We start from the raw sequence: 27,221 nt of genomic DNA on the forward strand, positions 1-27,221 counted from the left end.
TTAATGTTTTCTAGCTTAAAACTCATGATATAGCTTTAACTGAGATATGTTGGCCATAGAATGCAACATTATAATGTAATTCATAGCAAATTTGCATGCAATCAGTAGGTGTATATTTGCTAAGATTATTACTTTATGTATGATATAGTGGTCCTTACAAAGCATAAAAAGAATGAAATAGGCAAAACCATGTGCAATGCAAGTGTGGCTGAAGTAACATGTGCAGAGATTTAAGTGGGGGGATATTTTCTGTGCAGGGTAAATACTGCCTACTTTATTTTTACACTGCAACTTAGATTTCAGCTTGAACACCCCACCCAAATCTAATCTCTCTGCACATGTTTTATTTGCCCCACCTGCAGTGCAACATGGTTTTGCTCATTTGCGTGCTTTTTGCTTTGTGTTGCTGTGGAAATTGTGTGTTGAACCTGAAACATATTTTCACAATATTGTATAGAGTATCAACACTGAAGCTCCCGGTAAAACAGAGTACAGCGGTTACAAAATAAAACATATAGAAGAAAAGTGCAGATGATACAGACTGTAGAAAACTAGTGCTACAGTACATTAGAAAAAAGACCCAACTGAGCCTGTAAAACCCCCAAAATAAGTCATTAAGCAGGTAGAATGTAAGACATGGTCTAGCCAATCAAAGTGCTAGCCTGTTGGCGTTAAGCCCGATTCCCTTCTCCAGGAAGCAGATGGCCATGAGTTCTAGGCCCCAGACCTGGCTGCCATTCACCACCATTTAAGGCAATCATAAATAGTACTCTCTCCAGAAAAACAATTTTAATTTGAAATCTTTTCCACTGTAGATGTCCCAATTTTCACTAGATGAACTGAATAACAGCATGTATGTATCACAGATGTTACCAATAGAACAGTAAGTTTGTTTTCATCTTAACATTAACTTCTAAACTGATTTCATACTTTTTTTGATAAAAAAAAAGTATTTCCTGTTGCTAATTGTACAAACTAACGATAAATTATAGCGGACTTTTAAATTCAGACAAGATTTACATTTGATTTGCATATATCATTTAGGAATATATGGAATAACAAGTTTAATTAGCGAAGGCCTTATTTTTATGATCATTAAGTAGGATGAATTTGCACCATAGTTAAATAAAAACATTTAAAACCATTAAAAGCGTGTAATGTTTATGCTGCGTTGCTGGTACCATTGCAATGATTGGCTTAAAGGTTGCAACATCTTATAGTGAATGCTTTTAATTTCAGAGTGTTGCTTCCATAATATGTTGCTTTGTGTTGCTTTTTCCAAGTAAGAATAGGAGACCTTGTTACTAAAATTCAGATATTCTGCTTCTAAACATAGATTTGTCATATGTGGAAATAGATTTTTTTTTTTTGTCTGTAGTGTTCAATATATGGAATTCAAAATATTTCAGTGTGTATATGTGTTTGCCAGAAAGTCTATCCCATGTTTGGACTGAAAAGTCTTTTTTGTATATTCTATACAGAAAGTGTATTACTGTATTACTAACTTAGGTTCTAGAGGGATGTATTCCAGGAAAGTAATCCTACAGATTGTATAAAACGCAACTGTATATAATGTATTATATCCATAGTGTCCTACTTGGAATATGACAGAGGCCTGCCTATTAATCCTTTGTGACCTTTTATGTTTTTGGTGTATTACTTAATTTTTCTTTTAGTACATAAAGGGTGGTATTCAATCCCGGCCACTATTTCCACCGACGGAAAAAGCGTCCCCAGCCTCTTTGATGCTGCCATTTACAAAAGCATTGAAGGCAGTTTCCGACAAAACCGATCTGACTTTAGAATTAATCAGATATTTTTTGTCGGAAATGGCCGCTGATTGTTGAATACTCAGACGTTTTCTGTCAATCCATGGCCATTTTTCCAACTCTACAGTCGGAACATTGAATTCTGACTGTCGAATTGCAGTCGAGAGAAATGAGAACGGCTTGGGATGCCAACTGTCAGGACGTTCCAAAGCTTTGTAGCTCATACACCAAAACATTGAGAATTGTTCTAATTCAATATTTTGATACTCCAACATCTGCCATAAAAATGTTCAGTGTTTTTGTTTTTATACATGTAAATGGACGTTGGGATTTAGATGGCAACCGTCATCGCAATACAGTCTAACAGTCTACACTATATATATATATATATATATATATATATATATATATATATATATATATGTGTGTCCATTTAGGAAGAGGTCATAAAGGGTTAAAGGGATAGTGACCACAGTGAAATCAAAATGTCCAGATTTGTCAGAAAGAGAAGATTAATACTCGTTTAGATAGCTGAAGCCAATGTCAAAATCATTACAAAAGTGTCATGAGGTCTTTCAAGCTGTGACTTTACTAGTTGCATCCCCATGCAAACGCCGGGCGTTCCCATTTAAATGCGGTGTGCAGAGGCGGGCGGCTGACATCACATGACGTCAGCCGCCCACCCTTTCTTCGTCCCAGCACACGCAAATATAAATTCCACTGACTTATATTTGCAAGTCCAAGAGAAATCATTCGATGGTCGGTGACCATTGAATGATTTCTCCTGCTGTGGGACATGCGAGCAGATGTGCTTTACGAGGGGATACAGCAACTTGGGGGGGGGGCTTTTTTTCAGTGGGACTGGTACTGTGGGACTCGGTAAACAGTGAGCTTCGCAGCTTTCCAAGTCAATCAGAATCAGGCCGTTTAGTTATTGAGGCTTTCTTACTTTAGGTATTACGGCTTTCTTACTTTAGGTATTTACAATTTCTTACATAGGTATTGAGGCTTTCAAACATAGATATTGAGGCTTTCGTACATAGGTATTGAGGCTTTCGTACATAGGTATTGAGGCTTCCGTACATAGGTATTGAGGCTTTCAAACATAGGTATTGAGGCTTTCGTACATAGGTATTGAGGCTTTCTTACTTTAGGTATTTACAATTTCTTACATAGGTATTGAGGCTTTCATACATAGGTATTGAGGCTTTCATACATAGGTATTGAGGCTTTCAAACATAGGTATTGAGGCTTTCAAACATAGATATTGAGGCTTTCATACATAGGTATTGAGGCTTTCGTACATAGGTATTGAGGCTTTCTTACTTTAGGTATTTACAATTTCTTACATAGGTATTGAGGCTTTCGTACATAGGTATTGAGGCTTTCGTACATAGGTATTGAGGCTTTCGTACATAGGTATTGAGGCTTTCATACATAGGTATTGAGGCTTTCATACATAGGTATTGAGGCTTTCATACATAGGTATTGAGGCTTTCGTACATAGGTATTGAGGCTTTCTTACTTTAGGTATTTACAATTTCTTACATAGGTATTGAGGCTTTCAAACATAGGTATTGAGGCTTTCGTACATAGGTATTGAGGCTTTTGTACATAGGTATTGAGGCTTTTGTACATAGGTATTGAGGCTTTCTTACATAAGGTATTTACAATTTCTTACATAGGTATTTACAATTTCTTACATAGGTATTGAGGCTTTCGTACATAGGTATTGAGGCTTTCGTACATAGGTATTGAGGCTTTCATACTTTAGGTATTTACAATTTCTTATATAGGTATTGAGGCTTTCATACATAGGTATTGAGGCTTTCGTACATACTGCAGGTATTAAGACTTTTATACATAGGTATTGAGGCTTTCGTACATAGGTATTGAGGCTTTCGTACATAGGTATTGAGGCTTTTGTACATACTGTAGGTATTAAGACTTTCATACATAGGTATTGAGGCTTTTATACATAGGTATTGAGGCTTTTGTACATACTGTAGGTATTAAGACTTTTATACATAGGTATTGAGGCTTTCGTGCATAGGTATTGAGGCTTTGGTACATAGGTATTGAGGCTTTCTTACTTTAGGAATTGTGGCTTTCTTACACAGGTATTGTGGTTTTCTTACTTTAGGAATCGAGGCTCTATTACTTTAGGTATTGAAGATTTCTTACATAGGTAATGAGGCTTTCTTACTTTAGGTATCAAGGCTTTCTTATTTTAGGCATTGATGCTTTCTTACTTTAGGCATTAAGGCTTTCACTCATAGGTATTGAGGTTTTTTAAAAATACCTGCCAAATGAAGTCCTATAGCACAAACCATTTGTATGCCATACAGATGTTAAGCATTTGCATAGTCAATTGAACCAGGAAAATAACATACTTTAGAAGTGGTTTTGTTTTCAATCAGCAGTTCAAAACATACTGTACTACATACTTAATAAATACATATATGTAATTGTTTTCTTCTCTAAATAGCTTGTTGTCACTGTTGTAACTTCCTTTCTCTTCTTTCCCCTCCTCCCTCTAGTAGACCATGTTGAAATTTTGAACAGCAGAATCGTGGAGTACCAGAATTTATCCGTGGGAAGTTACACATGGCCTTTCTGTAAATACCCATGTATGGCGTCCTCTACCACCTCGACAGTAAGCCTGCTGCAGTCTACATATTAACCAAAAAGAGAAAATTATGGGAATGTCTGAAAACAGCACTATGAAAAATAATAAATAAAAAAAATAATAAATAAATATAAAACCATTAAAAAGCAACATTGCTCTCTCAAAGCAGTTATAAACGTAGGATACTATACTAGACTTTTGTAACACATTTACTTTTAACATGTGATCATTCTGCGTGTACCATGTTAGATGCGTACATAATGCAGATGCTTGTTTTACTGCATAATACTGATGGGTTCACAATTTTAAAGTGTTATCTTAACTGTTTTGTTTACATTGTAGTCAAGTTTATTTTTATGCGTGTACCATTATCATAAGTATACTCAAGACCATCTTTTCCATTGTGACTTATTACCTGGATTATTGTTTTGTTATATTCTTAGTATTATGCCAAACAGGGACAAAGTGGTTCTCAAATTAGGTATAAGTATATCTATGGGGCTTATCAGAACATTATTTATGATAAATGAGATGTTAGAATGTTTTCTGAATTGTAAAACATTATATTTAATCTCTGTAAATGAAAACAAAAATGGAATTCGTAAAAAAAAAAACTGAATTTTCCGTACAATGATCTGTTGCACTTTTCAAAATCAGGAACAATAACCGCTCACTGTAGACAACAGTTGCAACAGCGCCTCCACTGACAAAGGTAATGGGAAGTATTGCAACCTGTAAGAGAACTGTGTGTTATTGCGGCTTTAGGATAAGACTTTCCAGCCTTTGCTGTAAAGGAGTTTCCACATTGAAATGCATGTATCGTATTGGACATTCCTCTTGAAACTTTTAACAAATACATTGTTTGAGTTTTAGTTTCCATCTGTGATCAAATGGGTGTTTATATAACCAGCCAGTTGTTTCTCTACTGTATGTCAAGGATGAGCAACCTGGTAAACTTCAAGGGACTGTGTGGCTGCCCATACTTGAGGTCACTCATTACCCTTAATTTCACTAATGAGAAAACTGCCCCAAATGCACTATGATGCATCCCAAAATGTCTATTTATGGCGCCCATGCCTCTAGCATGCTACTAAGAATTGCAATTACCCTAAAATTCCCTACATGCCCTAAGACCATCACAGGCCTTCAGATCCCACATGCATTCTCCACCTACCTTTGTATGACACTCATGCCCCATGTGAAACTCAGACTACACCATGTGTCACTCAGACCACCCCACATTCCACTCAGAGCACACTATGTGTCATTTGGACTTCCCCATGTGCCACCTTATGTGCCATTCCAACATTACATTCAGACCACCCCACATTATACTCATACCTCCACATGTGCCACTGAGACCACCACCCCATTACACTTATACCTCAGCATGTGCCACTGAGACCTTTCAACATTACACTCAGACCTCCTTAAGGGACCTGCACACCAGACCTTCCAACCTTACACTCATACCTCACCAGGTTGCATTATGACCTTCCCACATTACACTCATACCTCCTTAAGTGCCCTCCACACCAGTACTTCCCACGTTACACTCATACCTCCTTACATTCCCCACACGCACTAGGTAATAATAATATTTTGTCTGGAGCCCTAAGAGTAGGGAGATCACATGGCACAGTGCCCCCCTCTTTTAATGTGCTGGCACATTATCACTGAGATTAAGGGTTCCATCCATGCAATTCCTCAGAGATAATGAGGTTTCTTAACACAGGACTATAGAGAATAAAAAGGCTACATAAGTATGTCTTATTAGCATAGAAGGAAACTAAACTACAAGCAATATATCACCTAAAGGTTGCAGAAAGATATGTACCATACACTGTATGATGATAGAAATTTACCAGCTATAATGCAGACTTCCAATTGTGCATAAACACCAGCCCAGTCCCAGGGTTTTAAAAACAGCCGCCTAACAGATTTTTTTTTTTTAAATGACCTATAGCACTTGGCATCTAACAACTTTATATTATCCCACAGTGGAAATGTTCCTAAATAATTTGGATGGGAGTTATTTTATTGTAGCGCAGTATAAGCTTCATCATTGGTGCATGGCAGTTTTCCCTGCCCTACGAGCAAAACAATGTGAATGTAAATTCTCAGCTGAGCACTGTTGAAAAGGCAATTCGTTCCCAATCTTTAGGATGTTTCCTAAGAAATTCAAAGTTTGACACTATAATTTCCAGATTGTTTACCGGGAACAGTGTTTTATGCATATCCTTAATGCTTACAAATTAGGATCTTTGGATATAATTGTAATATAGAGAATTTATGCAACCACATTAGCACGTATCTTATTTTATATACAACCCTGGTGACCAAAATTGGTGCATTGGACTGTTTAGAAAAAGAAAAATGGTTTTGCTGTTAATATAATAGGCACCTCTAAAATGATGTCTGTAACTTGTTTTTGTACGTATGAATAGTATGGACATAATCTAAATACTTATTTACCTGTCTACTAAGTTCAGAGTTCTAGCTAGCAGTGAATTCTGGGAATTGCTACACACACCTGCAAGCAACACATCAATTTTCAGTTAAAGTAATCCTAGAGCAATTGCAGATGTTATCGCTTTAAAAAAGTGGCTGTGCATCTAGAAATGTTGCCCTCCGTTTCAAACTCTGTAGCTCCAACCACTTTGGCTCCTGTTTTCCAAAATACTACCACAACTACCATAAAATGTGGACTAATAAGGGTTTTTGTTTCTGTTAAAAACTATTTGCATTATCTGAATGACTTTTGCACAGTGCGTGCCAGTGCCTCAACAGTCAGAAATGTGATGGAACCAGACCGGATTCATTCAAACGGTATATGGCTTTATGAATTTTACAGTTTGTTGGAACTTTCAGTGCTAAATAGTTTATTTCTTTTTATTTGATATATTCTGACACCTTGTTGTAATCCTTTTGTGTATAAATATATACATGTATTGTAAACTTCTGGAAGAGATGTATATAGAATGTGACAGTAAGGGTTTGATTGTTAAAGATGTGCGTTGATCTCACATCTTATTGAACAGACCTCTTAGATTCCAATTTTAAATCTACATTCACGGCATCCCTCCCAAACTGAAAATCTAAACTCATTTCTCATTTTCACATGTTTGTTCTCAGCCATTAACGTTGTTGTAACAGAGTCCATTATATAAGGCATAATGGAGCTTATGGAATTCAATAGGAACTATGCTCCGTAGCCCTTAACAATTAGTCAGAGTTTAGATTACTTTAGCCTTATGCCGGCCATACATCTGAGTTTCGATTCCTCGTTCTGCAGATCCGATCTGTAGCGGACATTGATGATCCATCAGAGGATTGGGCAAAAATGATACAGTCCTAAATCCCTGCATGTTGATCCTGATGATTCTTTGGTTGGAAGCAGTAAATCAAGGGTTTCCAACATGCCTGGGTAATATTCCCTTACATAGGCATCGGCAAAATAGGGAATTTCTCTGATACCTGCTAGATGTACGGACCCCATTACTGATGAAATCTGAAATGGCTGTTGTTGAATACAGATCATCGCTCTTTGTACTATGATATGTAATAAGCCCTTTTACTAGAATGAAGTGATATTTATTTTCCTTGGTAAAAATCGGTATCATTTTGTTCAATATAGAAAGGCATTGCTGGATCTGTCATGCACCTTCTTATGAAACAAGCTACATGGATGATGCCTGTTGCTTCAAAAGCATGTGTCACTGCGTGTATATGTACACTTCATAAGTGAGTACATTACTAACTCAAGGGCATCCTCATGACATTGCTGTATTACAGCAACAACATTTTTGGATCCTTAGCATTGTCCAACACCATTTTTTTTTTTTTAGCCATTGCACTCAAACTAATGCTGGGTAAACACCAAAATGATTTGGATTGGATGCAAATCGCATGCAAATCGTATGCAAAGCATATCAGCCAAATTGCATACGATTTGCTTACGATTTACATTCAAATGAATGGATCTTTTACAGATCCTACCTGCAGCAGGTAGGATCGGATTCAGAACCAATTCGGATCCAACCAAATGACTTTGACCCACTCTGTATCCAATCAGTCTGAATTGGATCCAGATTGATGGGATTGTGCCAAAATTTTTGGTGTGTACCCAGCATAACATTGATATTAGCATAAAAATATAAAAAAAATACTGGGTTTCAATTAGGCATTTTTAGGATTTAATCAAATTGCAGCATGTGTGTCCATTAAGATTTCGTGCCACAATCAGTATCTTCTTCAGATGTTTCGGATATTGATTGGGATGGATTTTAAATACATTGGATGTTAATAGCGTATGACCAGGGGCCAAATTCAGCATGGATCATTTTTTGCCCACAGTCCACTGCAAGTTCTCTGATTAGCAATCCATGCTGAATTAGGCCGTATATAGGTAATTTTCATCTGATTGCTTTATAATTGGGCTCTTCCTAACCTAGTTGATATTCAAATGATTTAGATTTGGCCACAAATGTAGATGGTGAAAATATGAGAGAGACCTCGACCCTTGTTCAAATTGACATGTATAGGTTCTCTAGAGTTAGGGATTTAAATATTTCAAGGCTAATTTAGAAAATTTCAGCTCTCTAGGTCATTACAATATGTTCCTTAGCAATCAATTGCCCGTTATTTTGACGTCAGCGTAAGTTACAGTAGATCAACGTAGGTCAATGCAAATGTTTGATTTGTTGATGATGATTGCGGCACATCTACACTTATTGCCACATTTTATTACTTTACAGCATGCAGTACATTTTCGTGTTTTTGTTTTTATTTTTTTTTCTGGAGGCATCTTGGTCCTGTATATGCTGCATTTACCTTTTTAACTGGTTAATTTAGAGATGAGTAAAATTGGGGATATTTTCTGTGCAAATTGAATTCTGCAGAAGTGTAGTTTCCAATCCATCTGTTGCTATCAGTGTTCCACTTTTACTTCACCATTCCACCATCTATTTCAACACCTTTAGGCCGATTATTCAGTCACCTGCAGTACAATACTGCAGGTACATAACAGGGATAGCCTTGTGCTTTAACATGGGAGGTTATTCAATTAGCCTACTGACTTCTCCCGACAGCCATGTTATCACCCATTAACTTTGTGTGTTAATGGGAATAACATGGGTTATTGGGCATTAACGCACAGAGGGCCAGATTCAATAAAGCAAAAAGCAAATCATTTTGTGTCCTGAACAAACCATCTTGCTATGCAAGCAGAGCAAAATACATTTAGATTGTTTCTGCGCAGGATAACTACTGGCTGCTTTTGCATGCTGCCAACAGATGTTAGATAGCTTTATTTTTACTCTGCAATTTAGATTTCAGTTGAACATACCCACCCAAATCTAAATCAACATGGTTTTGTCCATTTGTGTGTTGTTGTTTTTCTTTGCTTTGCTAAAAAAGCTGAATCAGGCTAATAAATCTGAACCAGGCCCATAATCCTTGACCTTTTCCGTATTCCTGTGTATGAGGGTTGTCTTTTACCAGTTGGAGGCTGGTTAAGAGCAATTCCAGATGATGTTGGCTTCAAAATGGAATAGCCTCCCAGGGGATTCATTACCTATGGTAAAGTAATGTGGGAGATTGAATATTAGCCTTATTATCTATGAACCCAATGACCACTATCCATTCATTATGCTATGTGGTGTGGTAGGAGTAGGACTGAAACAAGCCAAACGTGGAATGACACCAGTATATTGCAGAAGGATATGTATTTTGCTCATTTCTAATTGCAACCTTCCACACCAAAGCTGTGAGCATCAGTCGAGGTATCCCCATAATCATTTTGCAATATATGCAAAGACAAGCAAGAGTTTTATTTCATTAAACTGAACACTGCCATTTTTCTTTCAGACTAAGGCCTTGTACACACGTGTGTTAATGCAAGCGTTTGACTCAACCTACAGATTGTTAAAAGCACTTTGATGCTGTTTAGTTCGAATAAAGAATGTAAGCAAGCGGATCACACACACACACGTTCTCAATCATTGACAAACCTTTGCTTGGTGGCAATTTGTATATTGTCTACAGCATTTGTAATCAAAAGGCAAAATCCAGTTCTATGAGAGTGCACATTCATTAAGTACATAATGAGATGTGCTCTAGGGGAGAACATGCTTTTAAATATCAGTGCTTTTGATGCCCATGCGTTCAAGCCCTTAAGCAACTAGGCCATTTCTTTAGATTAAGGAAAGGTATTATTTGTCACTTTATTAAAAGAAAAAAGCTATTCACTTGGATATTATGTGTGAGTTATATGTATAGTTGAGAAAAGATGACTACAGTTTTTTTTATGCCTCTACACATTTAAAATATACAACAACAAAAAAGTAATTTTGAGGTCGCACTATAAAATACATGTTGTGCAATGGCTCAGATTGTGTCTCGGCAGACTCTAAATGCCCTGTTTTTTCATGTCATGTTCTTTTTTTCTTTCCAGTCACAAAATCAGTGACTCTAAACAGACTTACAGATTTTCAGACACCATGCTGTGTGTCTCGGGGAGTGGGTAGGGAATAAAGAATGTCTACATAATCTGATCTCCACACAGTAGAGGCCTCTACTACATTCTTATGATTACTGGCTCCGGACACAAAATGGCAGCCATATTGTGAGAGCAGAGCCAATAACCATGAGAAAGGGCCAGTGACATGACTGAAGTGCCTAATTTCTCAGTAATGTCTCTATTTCTAGTGAGCGGATTGGCTGAATACTTATGAATGCTGGTTCAGCAAGCAAATCAGCTGCATCTAGTGAGTGGATTGGCTGAATACTTATGAATGCTGGTCAGCAAGCAAATCAGCTGCCTCATCTGTGTGGGGTGTCTGGTGTACTTTAAATAACCTATGGTTTTTGTTATCCAAAGTTGTTTTCTGTTAGTCCATTTTTATCAGCCTTATGCAAATATTATGCAACAATGCTGAAACTTGGATATAACGGGTCTCTAGGAGGGAAAGATATATATATATATATATGTATTATATATATATGTAATATATATATATATATATATATATATATATATATATATATATACACATCTTAGGAGCTAAGATTTTCTTCTGGATTATAATGTAAATAGATGCAATGGAGTGAATGAAACTTAAAAAAAATATATAAAAAAAATAATAATTACAGTGTTTTGTTTTTGTCAAATATGATTTTTATAATCAACCATGTTCATTTTTTTTTTCAAGTCTGTAAATTGATTTATACTTTCCCCAATATTTGAGTATATCCTATCATAATCATACTAGGGTAAAGACAAGTTAACAAACTGGAGTTTTAAAAATCTTTACTATTTTTTTATTTTTTATTTGTAGAATATATGAAATGTCAATAGTGAACTTTACGGTATAATTATCTTGTTTCCTTTGTCGATGGAGTTTAGCCTGTTATGTGCTATGTTTTTGAAGTGTTACACAGTATATATTTTGGTTTTCTCAATTAATTTATTTACAGTAAGAATATACATGATTTGAAACATGCATTTGCAATGTAGTTCATATGTTTCTTTGACTTTGATCTCTAGCTCATGTGACGTCTTAAAGGAAATGCATGATTGTCACAAATAGACACTCACACAATTTGAAATGCATTTCATCAAGTGGTGGGCACATGTAGCCCTCGCTTATGTGATACTTGTGGGATTTAGAACTCCTATGATGGAAAGATTCTGGAATCAAAAAATCAGGCTGGTGAGAGAAATGGTGCTTTGTTGTCAAAGTTAATTTAGCTGATGGCCTTCATGATTTGGCGTTTCTCTTAGTAGGATTTATAACACATCCTGGAGAGACAGTAGCGCAGTGAGGCCTAGAAAAAAAATCATGTTGGAAATATTTCGCACAGAGGAGAGGGGCGTGGGAATCTCACAGACACAGTCAACTTTAAAAGGCTGATGACATACAGTAGCAGGGACAGGGGGAAGCAGAGCATGTTCTACTTCTCTCCACATGAAGACAGTTATGTGCTTTGTACTACTAGGTGTCATTCAGTTGCCAGAACAGGATGGAGATGAGATGCAAGTTATCAAAGCCAATGTGCGTTGGCCTTTAGGTTCATTGATCAATGCAATAAAGCCTTGAACTATGTAAACTGTTTGTGTTAGCCATACTGTCTTCATTTCAGATTTATAAATTAAATAATACTTCCACCCATTTCTTAGCTCCCTCCAGAAATATCCGAGTTTAAAGAATTTGAACTACTTCTAGTATAGAACCAAAATTGCTTTCAAAGGCAATAGCAGTATAAATCACTGTCTAAAACATAAATATGTTTAAATATGTTTAACTTCGGAGTGTTGCTATTTTTGCCCTTGCTTTACAACTTTTTGGACAGTACTATTGATTTATATAGCCTTGAAGCAAGCAGATAAAAAAAATAAGATACATTTACATAGAGAGAATTTATTTCTGACACTAATTGGGCCCATACAACTGAGATGGATTGCCCCAATTCCCCAATTTTCCAGCGTTGAGTAGTCATGGAAGTTGGGGATTTCCCCTGAGTTGCCAATTTTGACCAAAAAATAATCAGCCAATACGGGATTGTTAAAATTCATTTTACCGATTCCCCAATCATCTCTGGCCACCAATCTGCATTTTTGATCGGCAAATCGGATCAGAAAATTTCGGCAAAAGTATGGCCCACAAGTTAGGAGAAGACAAACCAACACTGCTAAAGTATAATAAATACAACCTTAAGAAAACCAAAACAATATTCTGAAAACACTTAAAACGGAGGTTCATGAAATACCGCTAGAAAAGTGGGGGAGAAGTATTTATAAAATTTCGGAATCAATTTATCACTTTTAAAGCATTGTTGCTTCAATTTGTGCTCATCTTCATGAATAAGCTGTTCGGTTTAGCACAAATTGTGGTGACTTTGTTGATCATTTTAACTATTATCTTTAGTTTAGTGTAAATATACAAAATATATAAATATACAACTGCATTACTGTTGGTCATGAATATGACAGATAATTCATATCACATGCATTCTCTTTTAAAGAATTTCTGTTTGCTTATAAATGTAGATTTTCTAGTAATTAATGAATTTGAAGGACTGAATGAAGCTAGGTAACCTATTAATACACATATCATTCTTTAATTAGTTGTATTCCTGCCATGTCCATACCGAAGCATGATGTAGATTACAGTTTTATCTATATTGCATCATAAACAATCTAAGAATAAGATCATATTTGGATGTAAATGCCTACAATGATAGATTCATTGTTACATAGTTATATTAAGTTGTTGTTGTTGTGACAACAATTACAACATGTCTACCTTTTGTATACATTATTTGTGATCATTTTCACATAGCAATTTACGTGGTGGATCAGTTTGAGGTTAATAATGGTAACATTCGATACCGTTAAATAAAGACCCAATTTACCTTTCCTTAAGAGCCCTGGTCCATTAGAAAATATACATTGTGACTTCGGGTTTATCCTATATGCTGTAGGCTCAGGCACATAGTAACCAAATTAGAGATCTCACCATATACTGTAGAGTCTAACTTGTTGAGGCCAACTGGTGTGATAGTCTTTGGCCAAATCAAAACTACCAGGCTCAATTGTTAATTTATCTTGACAAATTTGTTGTTTGAAAATATGTCCTTAATTGTCACATGGTTGGTAAAAGCAGCTATTGAGGCTTAAAAGTAATTTGGAATTTGGTGCAGTCATTGTCCTGAAACCTAAGCATAGACATAGTATTACTGGGATCTTTTGTATTTATTGACTAGTTAAAACAATATAGCCATGAGCATAGAAACATCAGCGTCGGCAGATAAGAGCCACTTGGCACACACACACAGTGAATTAATAAACCATCAGACAGAACCCATATAATCAATAATAGACAATACTGAGCTTTGTCTGACATTGCCCTTAGCCAGAAGCATACATGGAGGTTACACTACCCTAAAGCATTGAGAATTGGTAGTACATTGTTTGTCCTACTATCCAAAATACAACTTCCCTCCAAAGTGCAGATTTAATTAATTGTGAGGTTCCATTGGAACCTGGTTCGAGCTACAGAAAGGTCATCTCACTTGTGTTGCTCAAACCCCAATAGGGTTCTAAGCAAGCCTCCTGTGCCTGCAAATTCTGCAATGCATGAGTCCACACAATTTCAACAGAACCTTGCACCTATTTGAATCCATGAATATTTTGGTGGCTGACAATCTAAAAAAAAAACATAGTTGGGTACAAATTGTTAACATTAAGCCATTACTCTGCCATCAGATACACAATAATGCCTACATATTCTGAGGCCTTCTGTTTAAATAAATATAGGCTTTCATACTGCATAGTTCATTACTGTCCAGAAGCTGCATTGTTTTCTTAGCATTTCGTTATTGGTGAGTTTCCACAGTACCATTCTGCATTATGTTTCTTAGCACATTACCGCTTATTATGGTGATGTAAAAATTAGCAAAAATTAAACTCACCCCGAAACAACGTGATGATATTAATGAAACCTCTTGGCTAATTTACTAGGCACCACAATCTGTAATGATCAATACCATGAATGTTTAGTATGTTCTGTCCTCCTGATATATGTGATATATCCTAAAGTCTTAATTGCCCTTATTGATAACTTTGAATATCACTTCTTAGTTTACCGAGTTATTAGTTAAATACGGATTCGGGGAGGATCGGGCACATCACAAATGCTAAATGCTCTTTCATTCCTTAGACACAGAACTAGCCTTAATAAACTCACCCATGTCTTGTGATGTAAACTGTGGATATGTGTTAAACTATTCCCAAATAAGCAGAAATACTATTGGCTAAGACTGTACAGAAACTCTCTCAGCAAATCAGTGAGGGTGACACACTACATATAATCATATAATCATACGACCATCGCTGTCATAGCATTGTTCTCCTATGTGGTCTTCAGCTTAGCGGTTATCTTCTCTCACACCTCTAGGAGGATAATGTGTTACACTGAAATTGCTCAAACATTATAGACTTGGGGCATTTAGGGAGGAAAAATAAACAAGATGTTTGTCAGATTTGTATTTCTATAACGTTGATGTTCATCAGATAGACCCAAGGCAGCATTCTGATGTATTGCTTTTGGGGAGAGAAAATTAGGTCTCTATATTGCTCCACTTTCTGGTGAGCAATAGGTTGAACTTACAAGTCCCCACCAAGAGACAAACTGTTGTTTCAGGGCATATAGCTGGCAAGGCAGGATGGAATATAGATCATAATGTTAACCCCTCTATTGAACTACTGGGTAGGTAAATATAGCCCCAGGGTGGGTACAATGCAGACCAATAAAGATAATAAAGTTGCAGTATTGTCCCCAAATACCAGTAATCCTTTCTTATTTATATCCAGCATTATATGGTGCAAAGTTGCGTTCAGATATATGCATGTTTAATGAGCCTTCACAAAGGATCCAGATGGATCTGTGACTCTACTGCAACTTTTTAAACTTTTTTAAGCTAAGGTTCCCTTTGTTGCCATTGGATGTGCTCCATTGATGTGTGGAGAGGTCTAGGTGTCATTTATAATATTAATCTGTGAGAATGTTTTGATTTCGCATTGAGACTTGATTGCAGTGTTTGTGGAATAGGTGCAAAAGAAGTCAGGTCTAATATCGCCTCAATAAGTCGCTGTGTGGTTCTGGTTGTTCCACAGTATTTGAAAAACAAAATAGAATAAGGCCTTAAATCCATTTCATGTCTTTGGCTCACAAGCTACATTTTGTAAACTAGTTCTGCTAACAAAACGATACAAAAAAAGGAAAGTAAATTGCTGGGATATTTTAATACTAATTTATATGAGCGATGTCTGTAGATTTAATGTGGAATGACCTAAATGCTGCATTTCATGTTGATATCTTCTCTCTCCCCAGCCCTTGACAACATATGCTGCAGTATAAAATATACATGAATGACACTTGCTCGATAACCTTGTTATTTAGTCTTGTAATTCACTTTAGGGTCTAGAGCACGAATAAGCAACATGCTGCTGGGAAGTTAAATGTCCCGTTGTGCTAGGATTTAGTGTCACAGTCGCTAGAGACCCACTGGTTGCCTAGCTGTGGCCTAGCGATACTCTCAGAAGCCTTGACATTAGAGTTTACAGAATAGAGAGGTATTTTTTCATAATGGCTGATGCATTGATAGGTATCTATGCATCCTGGGCAATATTTCACACAGTTAATGTCCAGTATGCCACAAGAAAGTCATTTGGATGCGGAAGTCCAAACAGTTAATCATAGCAAATATCAAGGGGGAAATTTCAAAAGCTTGGCGAAAGATAGAGTAACAACCAATCAACTGTTGCTTTGCAGGCTGTGTTTGAAAAATGGTAGATAGAAGCTGGTTGGTTAGTACTTTTTCACTTTCCCTCTCACCAAAATTTGATATATCTCCCCCTTAAAGTCCAGCAGCTGTACAGGTAAAATATGTATGCCCTGTAAACTTTCTAACTTTGGGGCAGATTTATTAAACTCGGTGAAGTGATAAAGTGTCTGTTTTTTATCACCGGCCAATCAGCTCCTAATTGTGAAGTTACAATCTTGGTTTGAAAAATGACAGGTACTGTACAGTAGGAGCTGATTGGCCGGTGATAAAAACCAGACAGACACTTTATCACTTCACCGAGCTTAATAAATCTACCCCTGTGTCACTCTGCTGCTGGACTATGTATCTATGAATACGCTGACTAAGTATTCTGAAGACCAGCTCATAATGTTGACTGATCATGTAAAACCATTAATGCCCCTTTCACACAGAAAACCAAATTACCAAGTGAAGCAGTTCTACCCGGTAATTGGTAATTTGCCAGTCAATATGGGTCATTTTTCTATGTGAAAGGGTAAACTCGGGTTGTAAATTCCGGGTCTCCGGGTCGAGGACCTGGGATTTACGATGCGGGTTGATCCTTCACACAGAAGAAATACCCATGTTATTCAGCAAATTACCGGGTTGAAATTTTTAACCCGGCAATTTTCTGTTCAGTGTGAAATGGGGTCAGGCTACTCCCGGCAAAATGACTTGGCACTCTAAATGCCGGGTAATTGCCAGGTCGTATGTTTTAAAAGGGTATGTGGGAGTTATGACGGTGCAGGGATTCATATCTGTTTCTAGTTCATTTGAAGAGACCTTTATATGCTAATAACGTTGTATTGCTATAAACTGTGTACTGAATTCATACTGTCCGTGGTCAGAGGCTGCGGGAGGGGGTAGGGTCTGTCTGTCTTTATTTTCTTTCTCCCTGAACATGATATGCTGCTTCAACAGTGTTGAAGATACAAATATGCTGCAGTTAAACTGATTCAGTTAGTGTACGAATGTGTGAGACACACCTTTTTTGCACTTATGTACATAGTCCAAGAATGGAAAAAAAAATAAAAGAAAAATGTAAAAAGAAAAAAAAAAACTAGGAACATATTTTGAATATAAAAGTCCGTAAAAAAATAAAAATAATACAGGAAAAGTTTGTAAAAGAGAGAGGTATAAAAAAAAGGCTTTGAAGAGAAGGCATTTTACTATATAAAAATAAAAAAAATCCAAAATGCATAATGTTGCTTTGCTGTTGCAAAAGCTTTGTAGGTTGCCGTAGCTTAATATGCAGCACTGGTAAACTCCACTTTGCAGCATAGGGCATGCAGAGAATTTGGTATCCTTATTCTAGGGAAGGATCATCTACAGGTCAGAAGTTGGTAGCACACCTCTTTTAGAGCATTGGGGTTATTCAGCAATTACTTTTTCCAATATGGAGATATTTAATTGTCAAGGAAATATATTGTCCCTGTCACAATGCAACGTTTCATCTGGATGGTCCCATCTCATTGAAGCATTTAATGCCTTCAGAGAACAATCGTTTTCTGGTTGGATCACACAGGCTGCACCCGATTTTTGAATACTTACCCCCTCCTGGGATGGCAGCAGTGCTGTGGAAAACAATGGGAAAATTGCTGCAGCACCTTTTTCCTGAAGATCTTTGCATGCGCATTAGAGTCTGTGCCCTCTAATGCTCAGACTCTACAGCGCTAGGCTTCTGCGGGCAGAGAGGAGGGGACCCAGAAGAATGAGGCTGCACACGGGCCTCCTCCTATCTTAAAACAACTCTGAATATACAGTAAGTGTGGGTGTTTTTCTCCCCCTTTAGTAACCAGTACAAAATCTGCTCCCAGTGTGGTCATCCAGCCCCCCCGTTCTACAAAGATAACAACTAACAAAATGATATGAATAGTTTTAATACTCATATGGTTGGGAATATGCAGATTTCCTGCCTGCTCTTTAATTGGTGGATTTCAGCGCCACTCTAGAAATGCCCCAGTTTATGGCCAGAATTGAGTTGTGTACTATACACAAGAATGTAGTTCTCTTCTCCATAATAAGGATATCTATTCACTGTATGCTTTAATTCTGGAAATGGCAGAGTAGACCTGTGAAGACCGTTAGCTAGCCTTTAATTAATGCTGCTGTCTTATCCAGCGAAAATGGAAATTGCCTGTGACCTGTAAATCTACAAGTTATTTTCTTATATAATTTTTTTTAAATTACCTATTCTTTTATTTAAGCATTCATTTTGTCTGCCGGTGGCCCCAGTGGCTGGAGAAGTGCATTTAGCCTATTATTACAGGTGTGAAGGTTGATTCAGTGTGACCAGCCAATCACACAGCAGCATTGGAGTCCTGTCTCCATTATATGCTTGGGTGAATGTGCGTTAAATGCTCATTTGTGAGACAGATTAACCCCAAGAGTTGTACTTTTGATAAATTTGGCAGAAACAATGTAAATTTTCTACACATAGTGGACACAACCATTTTTTAGGCATTCAATGTTCACAATGCTATATGCCTGTGAATATTATACTAGTTAATCCCAAAACACTGCTGTCCCTGCTATGTGCTTTGGGCGTGCATACTAACTTTGAGCTGGTCTCGGCTGAACAATTTTCCCATCATTCCAGCTAGACGATTACCAAACCACACACAAAATGGCTGGCAGCTTTCTTTTAATGAGCACTACAAAATCTATGCAAATTGATCTTTGTTTCTTTATTAAATTGTATTTGTTGTTCAGTCTGAAATTTATATTTTTTATATTTTTTTTTCTTTCTTCGACCATACATGGGGTTATGGTCTGGCACTTATTTTTGTTATTTAATTTAAAAAAAGTTTTAAGATTTACAAAAAAACAAGCATTTCCATTATATAACCTTGATGGATATATATATGTAGTTGTGACCAATTGCATTTATTCCCGCACCACATGACAATCGTTTTGCACTATTAGAAATGTATGCATTTAAAAGCAGCCACCTGTTCATTTACTAACGGTCTTCACTGCATCTCTCTCCATGTTCAAGTAATGTCTAATTCTGCTTCAGAAGTAGCGGAAACCACACATATCTATGTGAGAATACAGCTTCAATTGATTTTATTCTTTAGTTGAACTTTTTCTTTGTTTTATTTTTTTGTCACACAGAACAATATCAAATAACCTGGCACAGAAGTTTTGTACACACAAAACAACTCGAACATAGCGATTGGAGCCAGAACATTTTGTGGCTCTTTGTATTCTAGCAGATGAGGGGATGACTAACAATAATTATAGGGAATAGTCTATAATGCTTCAATATATACACAAGATTTTGCTACAGGTAAATCATGTGATTTCAACTCTAAAAATGGGCAACTGTAAAAATGTAATGATTGGTAGAGTAATATTGTTTGGCATCTGCTGTGTCAAAAGGCGGTACCGCAACAAGGCCAGAAATGAATTGACTGCATACAGGCCCATCAAGTCCATGGTTTACTTTAGGTCGAACATAGAAATATTTGCAGCTAATATAAAAAGCTATATATATATATATATATATGTATATTAGGGTGTGAGAATTTGGTTCTACTCAGGTTTACTTAATTCGTTTGACAAATTACCGCTATTTCGGATTTTTACGATTGCCTATTGGCTGTCACGTGTTTCGGATAGCCAATAAGAGCCCACTTTGAGATCCGAGTAAAACCGAACCCGCTCACCCCTAATATATTATATATACATTATGAATACAATACGATCAGTATTCTAATAGCACAGAATAAAAATTATAATTACATTAGTAGTTAAATTCGAAAAATAAAACGTGGTACTTAGTGGGCTTGTCGGCAATCTTTTCTAGATCACCCAATGGCCTTACTCTGTATAAGGAAAAAACAGGTTGACTCTACCTGCTTTTCTCCCTCTAGCCCTGGGTCTTATATATTCTGTGTGTGCGCTATGGCGCACTCACCATGTACCAGAGCAGGCTATTTTGACTTACAGCCTTGGAGTTAAAAATGAATAAAAACAAACTCTGACAATTCAGTGTCTGAGCTCTAGAATGTAATAAAATCATTCCCTCAACTGTTACCAACAGGATGTATGTTTTCAATTTCTTTCTTTATAGCCAAATTATATTGCTGTAGTGCTTGTATGTGCTTTAGAAACGTGCATATTGCTACTCATTTTAGTATGTTACTTCTATATTGTTGTTTATTTTTTGATCTTTTAATAAAGTATATAAAATTCTTGTTTAAATTGTCTGTCTGAGTTTTTTTATTTCATTCAGAATTCATTTTCAAACCATGTTGCCGCTTATTAACACAGATGGACAGGGCCCTGGTAATGCCCAATCAGCAAACAGCTACTGTGTCAGAGATCTACTTAGTGCTGTTGAACCTTTCAATTGTAAGGTTGTAAGTGTCTGGACCGGAACCGTGCCGATATCAGCACGATTTGCATCGGAACAAGTTAAGCTTATCTGATGTGTGCACTCAGTTGCGCATATATTGCATGGCCAACCAGGTGATATTGCATGTTGTGCTGTACATATTAATTAAGACAGAATTACATATTTAAGATGTGTATGGTCAATCAGGGATGGTGCGGGAATAGTCTTGACTATTGCCCTAATTAGCCAACGTTCGGATGTGCACTCTTGGTTCTCCTGAACTGTGGGAGCCCCTGGCAGTTGTAATACATGGGGTAATTTGGGTTAAAATGCATATTAGATGGTGCAATATTTTTAGATTCAAAAAGTTTTTTTGAATGATTAGTAATATTTCCACCTCGATATTCTAGACTCATTTTACATATATTTTGGCATCAGAAAAATAAGTATAGGGTACAATGAAGATTCGTAACTGATCCATACATTTTAAATAATAGTCTAAAGGCCCCCACACACTAGCCGATTTTGGTCAGATTTAGGCCAGATCAGTCGGATCTGGCCTAAATCCGACCAAAATCGGCTAGTTTTGATGTCCCCTCAGATCCGATGCGCGGTCCCGTGCACATCGGATCTGCGTCGGGTGGTCGGACCTGCTGCACGTCCGACCACCCGACTTGGGACCTAGTGGGGGGCGGTGCAGGGAGCAGGGGGGGCTGGGGACGCTGCGAGGTACACAGGCGGCATAGAGCCGGGCGGGGGGAGCCGGGAGCTGTCAGCACTGAATTAAAAAAAAAAAAGCCCATACAATGAATGGGCGGCCTGTGATTGGCTGAGCGCTCTCTCAGCCAGTCAGCAATTGGCTGAGAGAGCGCTCAGCCAATCACAGGCTGCCCATTCATTGTATACAGTAGGCTTTTTTTTCTAGCACTGACAGCTCCCGGCTCCCTCTGCCCGGCTCTATGCCGCCTGTGTCCCCCGCAGCGTCTGTGTCCCCGCAGCGTCCCCAGCCCCCCTGCTCCCACCAGCAGCCCCCCCCTGCTCCCCGGGTTTTTTACATGTGATAAATCGAGACGATTTATCACATGTAAAAAATGGCACATCAAGTGCCAATCTAATCAAGCTCCCCGGGGAGCAGCCGGGGAAGCTCAGGGGGAAGTCGGGGGTGACTTGTCCTAAGGACAAGTCGCCCTAGTGTATGGGGGCCTTAAGCCAGTGGTTCCCAAACTGTGCCGTAGACACATCCAGTGCTTGTGGATTTAATTATAATACATGGGGATAAACAGAAGTGAATTCTGTCTTTTACAGCATAACTGATCCTAAAGATGAGATAAACACAATTTGCTTAATTTCATATTTTTTATCAGGAATTCTCAATGAGAATCTAGCATAGGTGCACCGTGCAAACAATTTTGATACACCATGGTGTCATGATGCAAAAAAATTTGGGAACCACTGGCCTAAAACACAAAGCCACAAATAAAAATAAAAATTACTTGTCTAGGATAAGGGTATTTCCATTGTCTACAAACTATTCCTTCAAAACTGCCAAAGGGTGTTGCAAGACAAAGAGGCACCCCCTAAATGATGGTTGGTTTCTCAAACAGACATTTTATGTAGAAACATTCCATTGTTGCAGGGATCATATTGAGAGCAATAAAACACTACCATAAATACAGGACAGGAGGGTGATTTTATTTACAGGTAAAATAACAAAGTCACACCAAATTCGTAATAATGTAATAAGACACTTGTGTACAATAAAACAGGTGGTGATAGCTACACTGGACCAATGGCACAAAAATATGTAAAATTTGTTTAAAGTCACGTGCAAAGTTGTAACTACCTTATATGGTCCTTTTTTAGTTTATAGCAAAAGCCTAGAAATAGTGATCTTTCCATAGATAAGAAATCAATGTTCTGTTCAAAAGAACAGGTAAGTTCTGCAGGGTCTATATGATGTCTCTTCCACTGTTGTGCCCTTGGAGGTAAATCAAAGACTGTTTCTTGAATAAACATATGTCAGCCTCCTAAACCAGCAGTATCTCTGTAGTCTCACAACAGTCTCTATGGCTGTAGGTTTTAGTGGTAAACTGGAAGATATTCTGCACACATATCAGTAAAATGCCTATTTCTGGCTGCCTTTGGAAGTCTTTAGTGCCACTGGCACTTCCATAATCTTTTTCCAGTTCTAGGTCCCCAAGCACCCATGCTTCTCTCAGAATGTTAGTCCTACCACTATGCTCAAACTGCCCACAGCCATTTATGGTCTGCTTCTCCACCAGTTCCTGGACCACGAGATGCTTGTAGACCTATTGTTTGCATTGTGGAACCATTACAGTGTTGGTAGAGTTAGGCTGCAGGAGGAAAGAGTTAGGGTTACACTGCGAAAAAGGGAGGTATAGGGGGAGGGTAAGGAGAAGGGTAAGAATACTTACTACAATGTGTCTGTATCAGGATCCCACACCTAACACTTTTAAATATGATCTGAACATCTTATTTTGGGGTATACAGTTTTGTGAACATTTAGAATGTCCAAATGGGAAAAATGTCACGGGGGGGTTATGCGATCCCGAATCATGGCTGTCGGTCCCTCCCGATAGCCATGATCCTAGCCCATTTGACCGACAGTGAAAGGGGGGGGGGGTGTCCGCGCAAACGGCCGTGGATTGTCAATATACAGCCGGGATCACGACAATCCACGGTTGTTATCGGCAGAACGGGCTGGGCAGCTTTTAAAGTCAGGCTCGTTATGCCGTAATCCCTCTTCAATGCTGTTGTAGAATGTAAACCCCCAGATATGATGAGGTTTATCAAGTGTCCATATGCACACATGTTCATGAAATTCTTTTAAAGCATACAATTGAAAGCTGCATCATACCAGGTGTCTGGATAGCAGGGGGCAGTTGGTAGAAAAGTTCCAGATATTAAAGTATGTCTCCAATTTTGTCTGTCATTTGCTAGCATTAGACCTTGGGTGAGAGAGCAGTGAAGCCACAGTCCTGGATGGAAGGAAGGGACGTACTGATACTGTCTACTGGTCAGCTGAGGCTTCCCTGGTACCATTGCAGGGAGACAGCAACTACACCTAGATGAGAGGGTGTCTACGGAAAGCTGGAGAGAGGGATAGTGGTGATAACTCGGCATCAGCTAGAAGTGTCTTGTGGAGAAACAGAAAGGAAATGAGAAGCATTTTGCCTTCTTGGCTTGATCACATAGAGCATTATATATTGTGACTGAAATACTGCTGTGTATCCTGAATCTGAGCTATACTGTATATACCAGTCCTATCACTGCACTTATATTAACTTTTGCAGCACGGATGAGATTTATGTGCTGAATTGTTAATTTTTCCACCTTTTATTGATTATAATATTATAATGTTATGGAGTTTTTCCAGACTTGGTCCTTAAGGCACCCTTAAGGACCAGGTTTCAAGAATATCCATTCCTGTGCACAGATGGTGTAATCAAACTGACAGAGGTACAAATTAAGTCACGTGCTTAAATCTGGATATCCTTAAAACCAGGATTGTATCTCATAGAATGCCTTGAGGGAATAAGATTGGTTACCACTACCCTATATGAAAGCTTTACCAAGCAATACAGGTTAGGTTTCTGTGTTAGGACAGGTCAGAGGTTCCTAAATCACCCAGATGGTCCAGGATTTAAGTATTTGCTTGACCACAGGTGAATTAATTCAGTGAATACAAATGAACCATCTGTGCTGAGCCATGGATATACTTAAAACCTGGACTGTTCCAATATCCAATAGCCGGCCTTATCCAATCTGATTCCCATGGCAAGATTTTTGTTGGCGCCCCGCCCTCCCCCCCCTCTGATTTCCCAGCACACATGCGAATGGATGTTTAGCATAAACACCCATTCGCAGCCTTGCGCGCGGAGGTGAAATCATCTGATGGTGCCAACCATTTGCTGGTGCCTCTCCCGAAACATTGAGCTAAATAGATGGATTGCATCCATCTGCTGTAGTGCCGGTTTGTGTCCCAGGGTCCTAGGACTTATATGGGATACTTTTGCTGTATTTGATCTTTATCAGGGCACACAGCATTACTGACTTATATTTATTTGAGTGCCGAGCCAATTCAAAATATATATATATGATATATCCACTTCAGACCGGTATACATATATATAATATTCCTGAAAATGACTGTAAAAATAAAACATTGGTAGCCTTACAGCCCTGATTTCAAAAAGCCGCGAGTGCCGCCTATTTCATAATATACGGCATATATACATACACGTATTAAGCGCCTTGAGTCCTGTTGGAGAAAGTGCGCTATATAAATTAAACTTACTTGCGTATTAGATTATATTTATACACACAAATACATAAATACATATACATACATACACACACACACACACACAGTGTGTGTCAGTTGAATGATCTATAAATATTAAGGTATCCGGATGGCTAAGTGTTGTGATGTTTCATTTGCCATTGCCTCCATTTCCTTCCTCTAATAATATCACTACCACTCTTACACTGACACATCACTCACCTCCAGATACTGCTGCTGATATGTATGCACTACCTGACATACATACGTGCACTGCCTCATCACATATATACTTCTTTCACATACTACATAATACAACCACTGCCACACACGCATGCATACAAACACTGTCTCATTCATATACATAAATAAATACATCCACTACCTTACCACTGGTAGGCTTGGCGCTTCACAGCTGCATTACTACTGCCATCTCCCTACCCCATGATGCTGCTGCTTCCGGTGCCGAAAAATTGCCTTTGCTGTAGCTGCATACAGCTCTATAGTACCGGCGCTGGCCGACCGTGCGGTCCTGCTGTGGGAAGCTGCTGCTGGGGACCCCTGTGACAGGGCTGCCGTCCTCCACGTCTGCAGCTCCTGTCTCCTCCTCCACCCCAGTACATCCTGCGCTGCCGTGCACCTGCACTCATCCCGCCGTCTGTTCCCTCTGTGGCCACTGCTGCACTGCAGTTACACCTGCCTGTGAGTCCCTGGCAGGCATTTGAACCCCCACTGCCGGTGCCGCCCCTAGGCATAGGCTGATGCCCTAGGCCAGGGGTGGCCAACCGGTCAGAGGTAAAGAGCCAAAAAATATTATCTGTAGTCAAGCTAAAGAGCCAACAACAGGGCCTAAAAAAAAAATTTCCGGGCATACCACTAATCTAGAATAGGTGCGCGACAGTGGTGTCCTGGTGTGCAGTGGTGTCCCCCCTGGTCTCCCCCCATCACCTTTGCTCCGGTGTACGAGCTCCCCTGACCCGGCTGCCAGCTGCCACTCATTTTACAGCAGCAGTGACGTCGGCGGCAGACTCGGGTATGTTAAGCGTGGCACGGGGGGGACTCGGGAGCGCTCAGGCACCCAAGTCCTCCCGAGCCGCCGTGAACATCCCCCAGCCTGCTGTTGACGTCACTGCTGAATGTGACAGGGGGATAAGGCAGAGGGGGCAGCGGCGGCAGGGAAGCTCCGGCATACAAACGCTGGAGCGGAGATGAGTGAGGGGGGGGGGGGGGGGGGCTTCCAATGTCCTGTGGTGGGTTTTGCCGGGGCAGGACAAAACTGCCCTGGTAGGTTTGTCCTGCCCCAGCAAAACCCACCACTCAAGGGGTTAATGCAGGAGTTGCACTTTAACAAGGGGAGAGCCAGGGTTTTTAGATTGGGGTTTCAAAATGTAATCTAAAGTCTCCCACTCTGCAGCACATTGGATTAAGTACGAAAAATTTGTTTTATATACACTGGATACTGCATGGAATACACTTTACCAAGTATAGTAGCTCTTACTAACTGCTTTAGGGCTCATCAACATTTGTATATAAGTCATATTAAAAGATTCCTCTCAGATGTAGCAGTACACACCCTCGCTTCTAGGTGCCACGTTCACAATCTCTTTTTAACAGTCTCTCCATATATGGAACTAGACACGTCCTTTGGGTGGAGCATGACACGCCCCCTCAATGGGGCGCCTTGCAATATTCTATTACCAACTATAATCTCCCTGAAACTAGTTTTCAAAAGTAGGCAAATATGAGCTGCTCCCACAGGGTATGTGCAGCACCTCTGCTTTGTCCCTTACACTGATGTGGTGGCAGCTCTAC

At 38.7% G+C, this 27,221-nt stretch overlaps 1 protein-coding gene across 5 annotated transcripts in view; it reads left to right on the forward strand.

The window, feature by feature from the left end:
- LOC146035860 (muscleblind-like protein 2) overlaps positions 1-20,973 on the forward strand; it is a 42,301-nt gene extending 21,328 nt beyond the window's left edge. For 2 of the 5 annotated variants that reach the window (XM_083159543.1, XM_083159545.1), the window contains 2 exons: positions 816-883; positions 4,310-20,973. In XM_083159543.1, coding sequence (XP_083015669.1) covers positions 816-883; positions 4,310-4,322 — 81 coding nt within the window. In that variant the 3' untranslated portion in view covers positions 4,323-20,973. Of the gene's footprint in view, positions 1-815; positions 888-4,309 lie in introns of those variants that run through there. The other 3 variants (XM_083159544.1, XM_083159547.1, XM_083159546.1) reach the window with 3 other exon arrangements.
- Positions 20,974-27,221: the final 6,248 nt, after the last annotated feature.

The sequence above is a fragment of the Crinia signifera genome, chromosome 9 (genome assembly GCF_055691185.1).
Source record: "Crinia signifera chromosome 9, ASM5569118v1, whole genome shotgun sequence".
NCBI classification, from domain to species: Eukaryota; Metazoa; Chordata; class Amphibia; order Anura; family Myobatrachidae; genus Crinia; species Crinia signifera.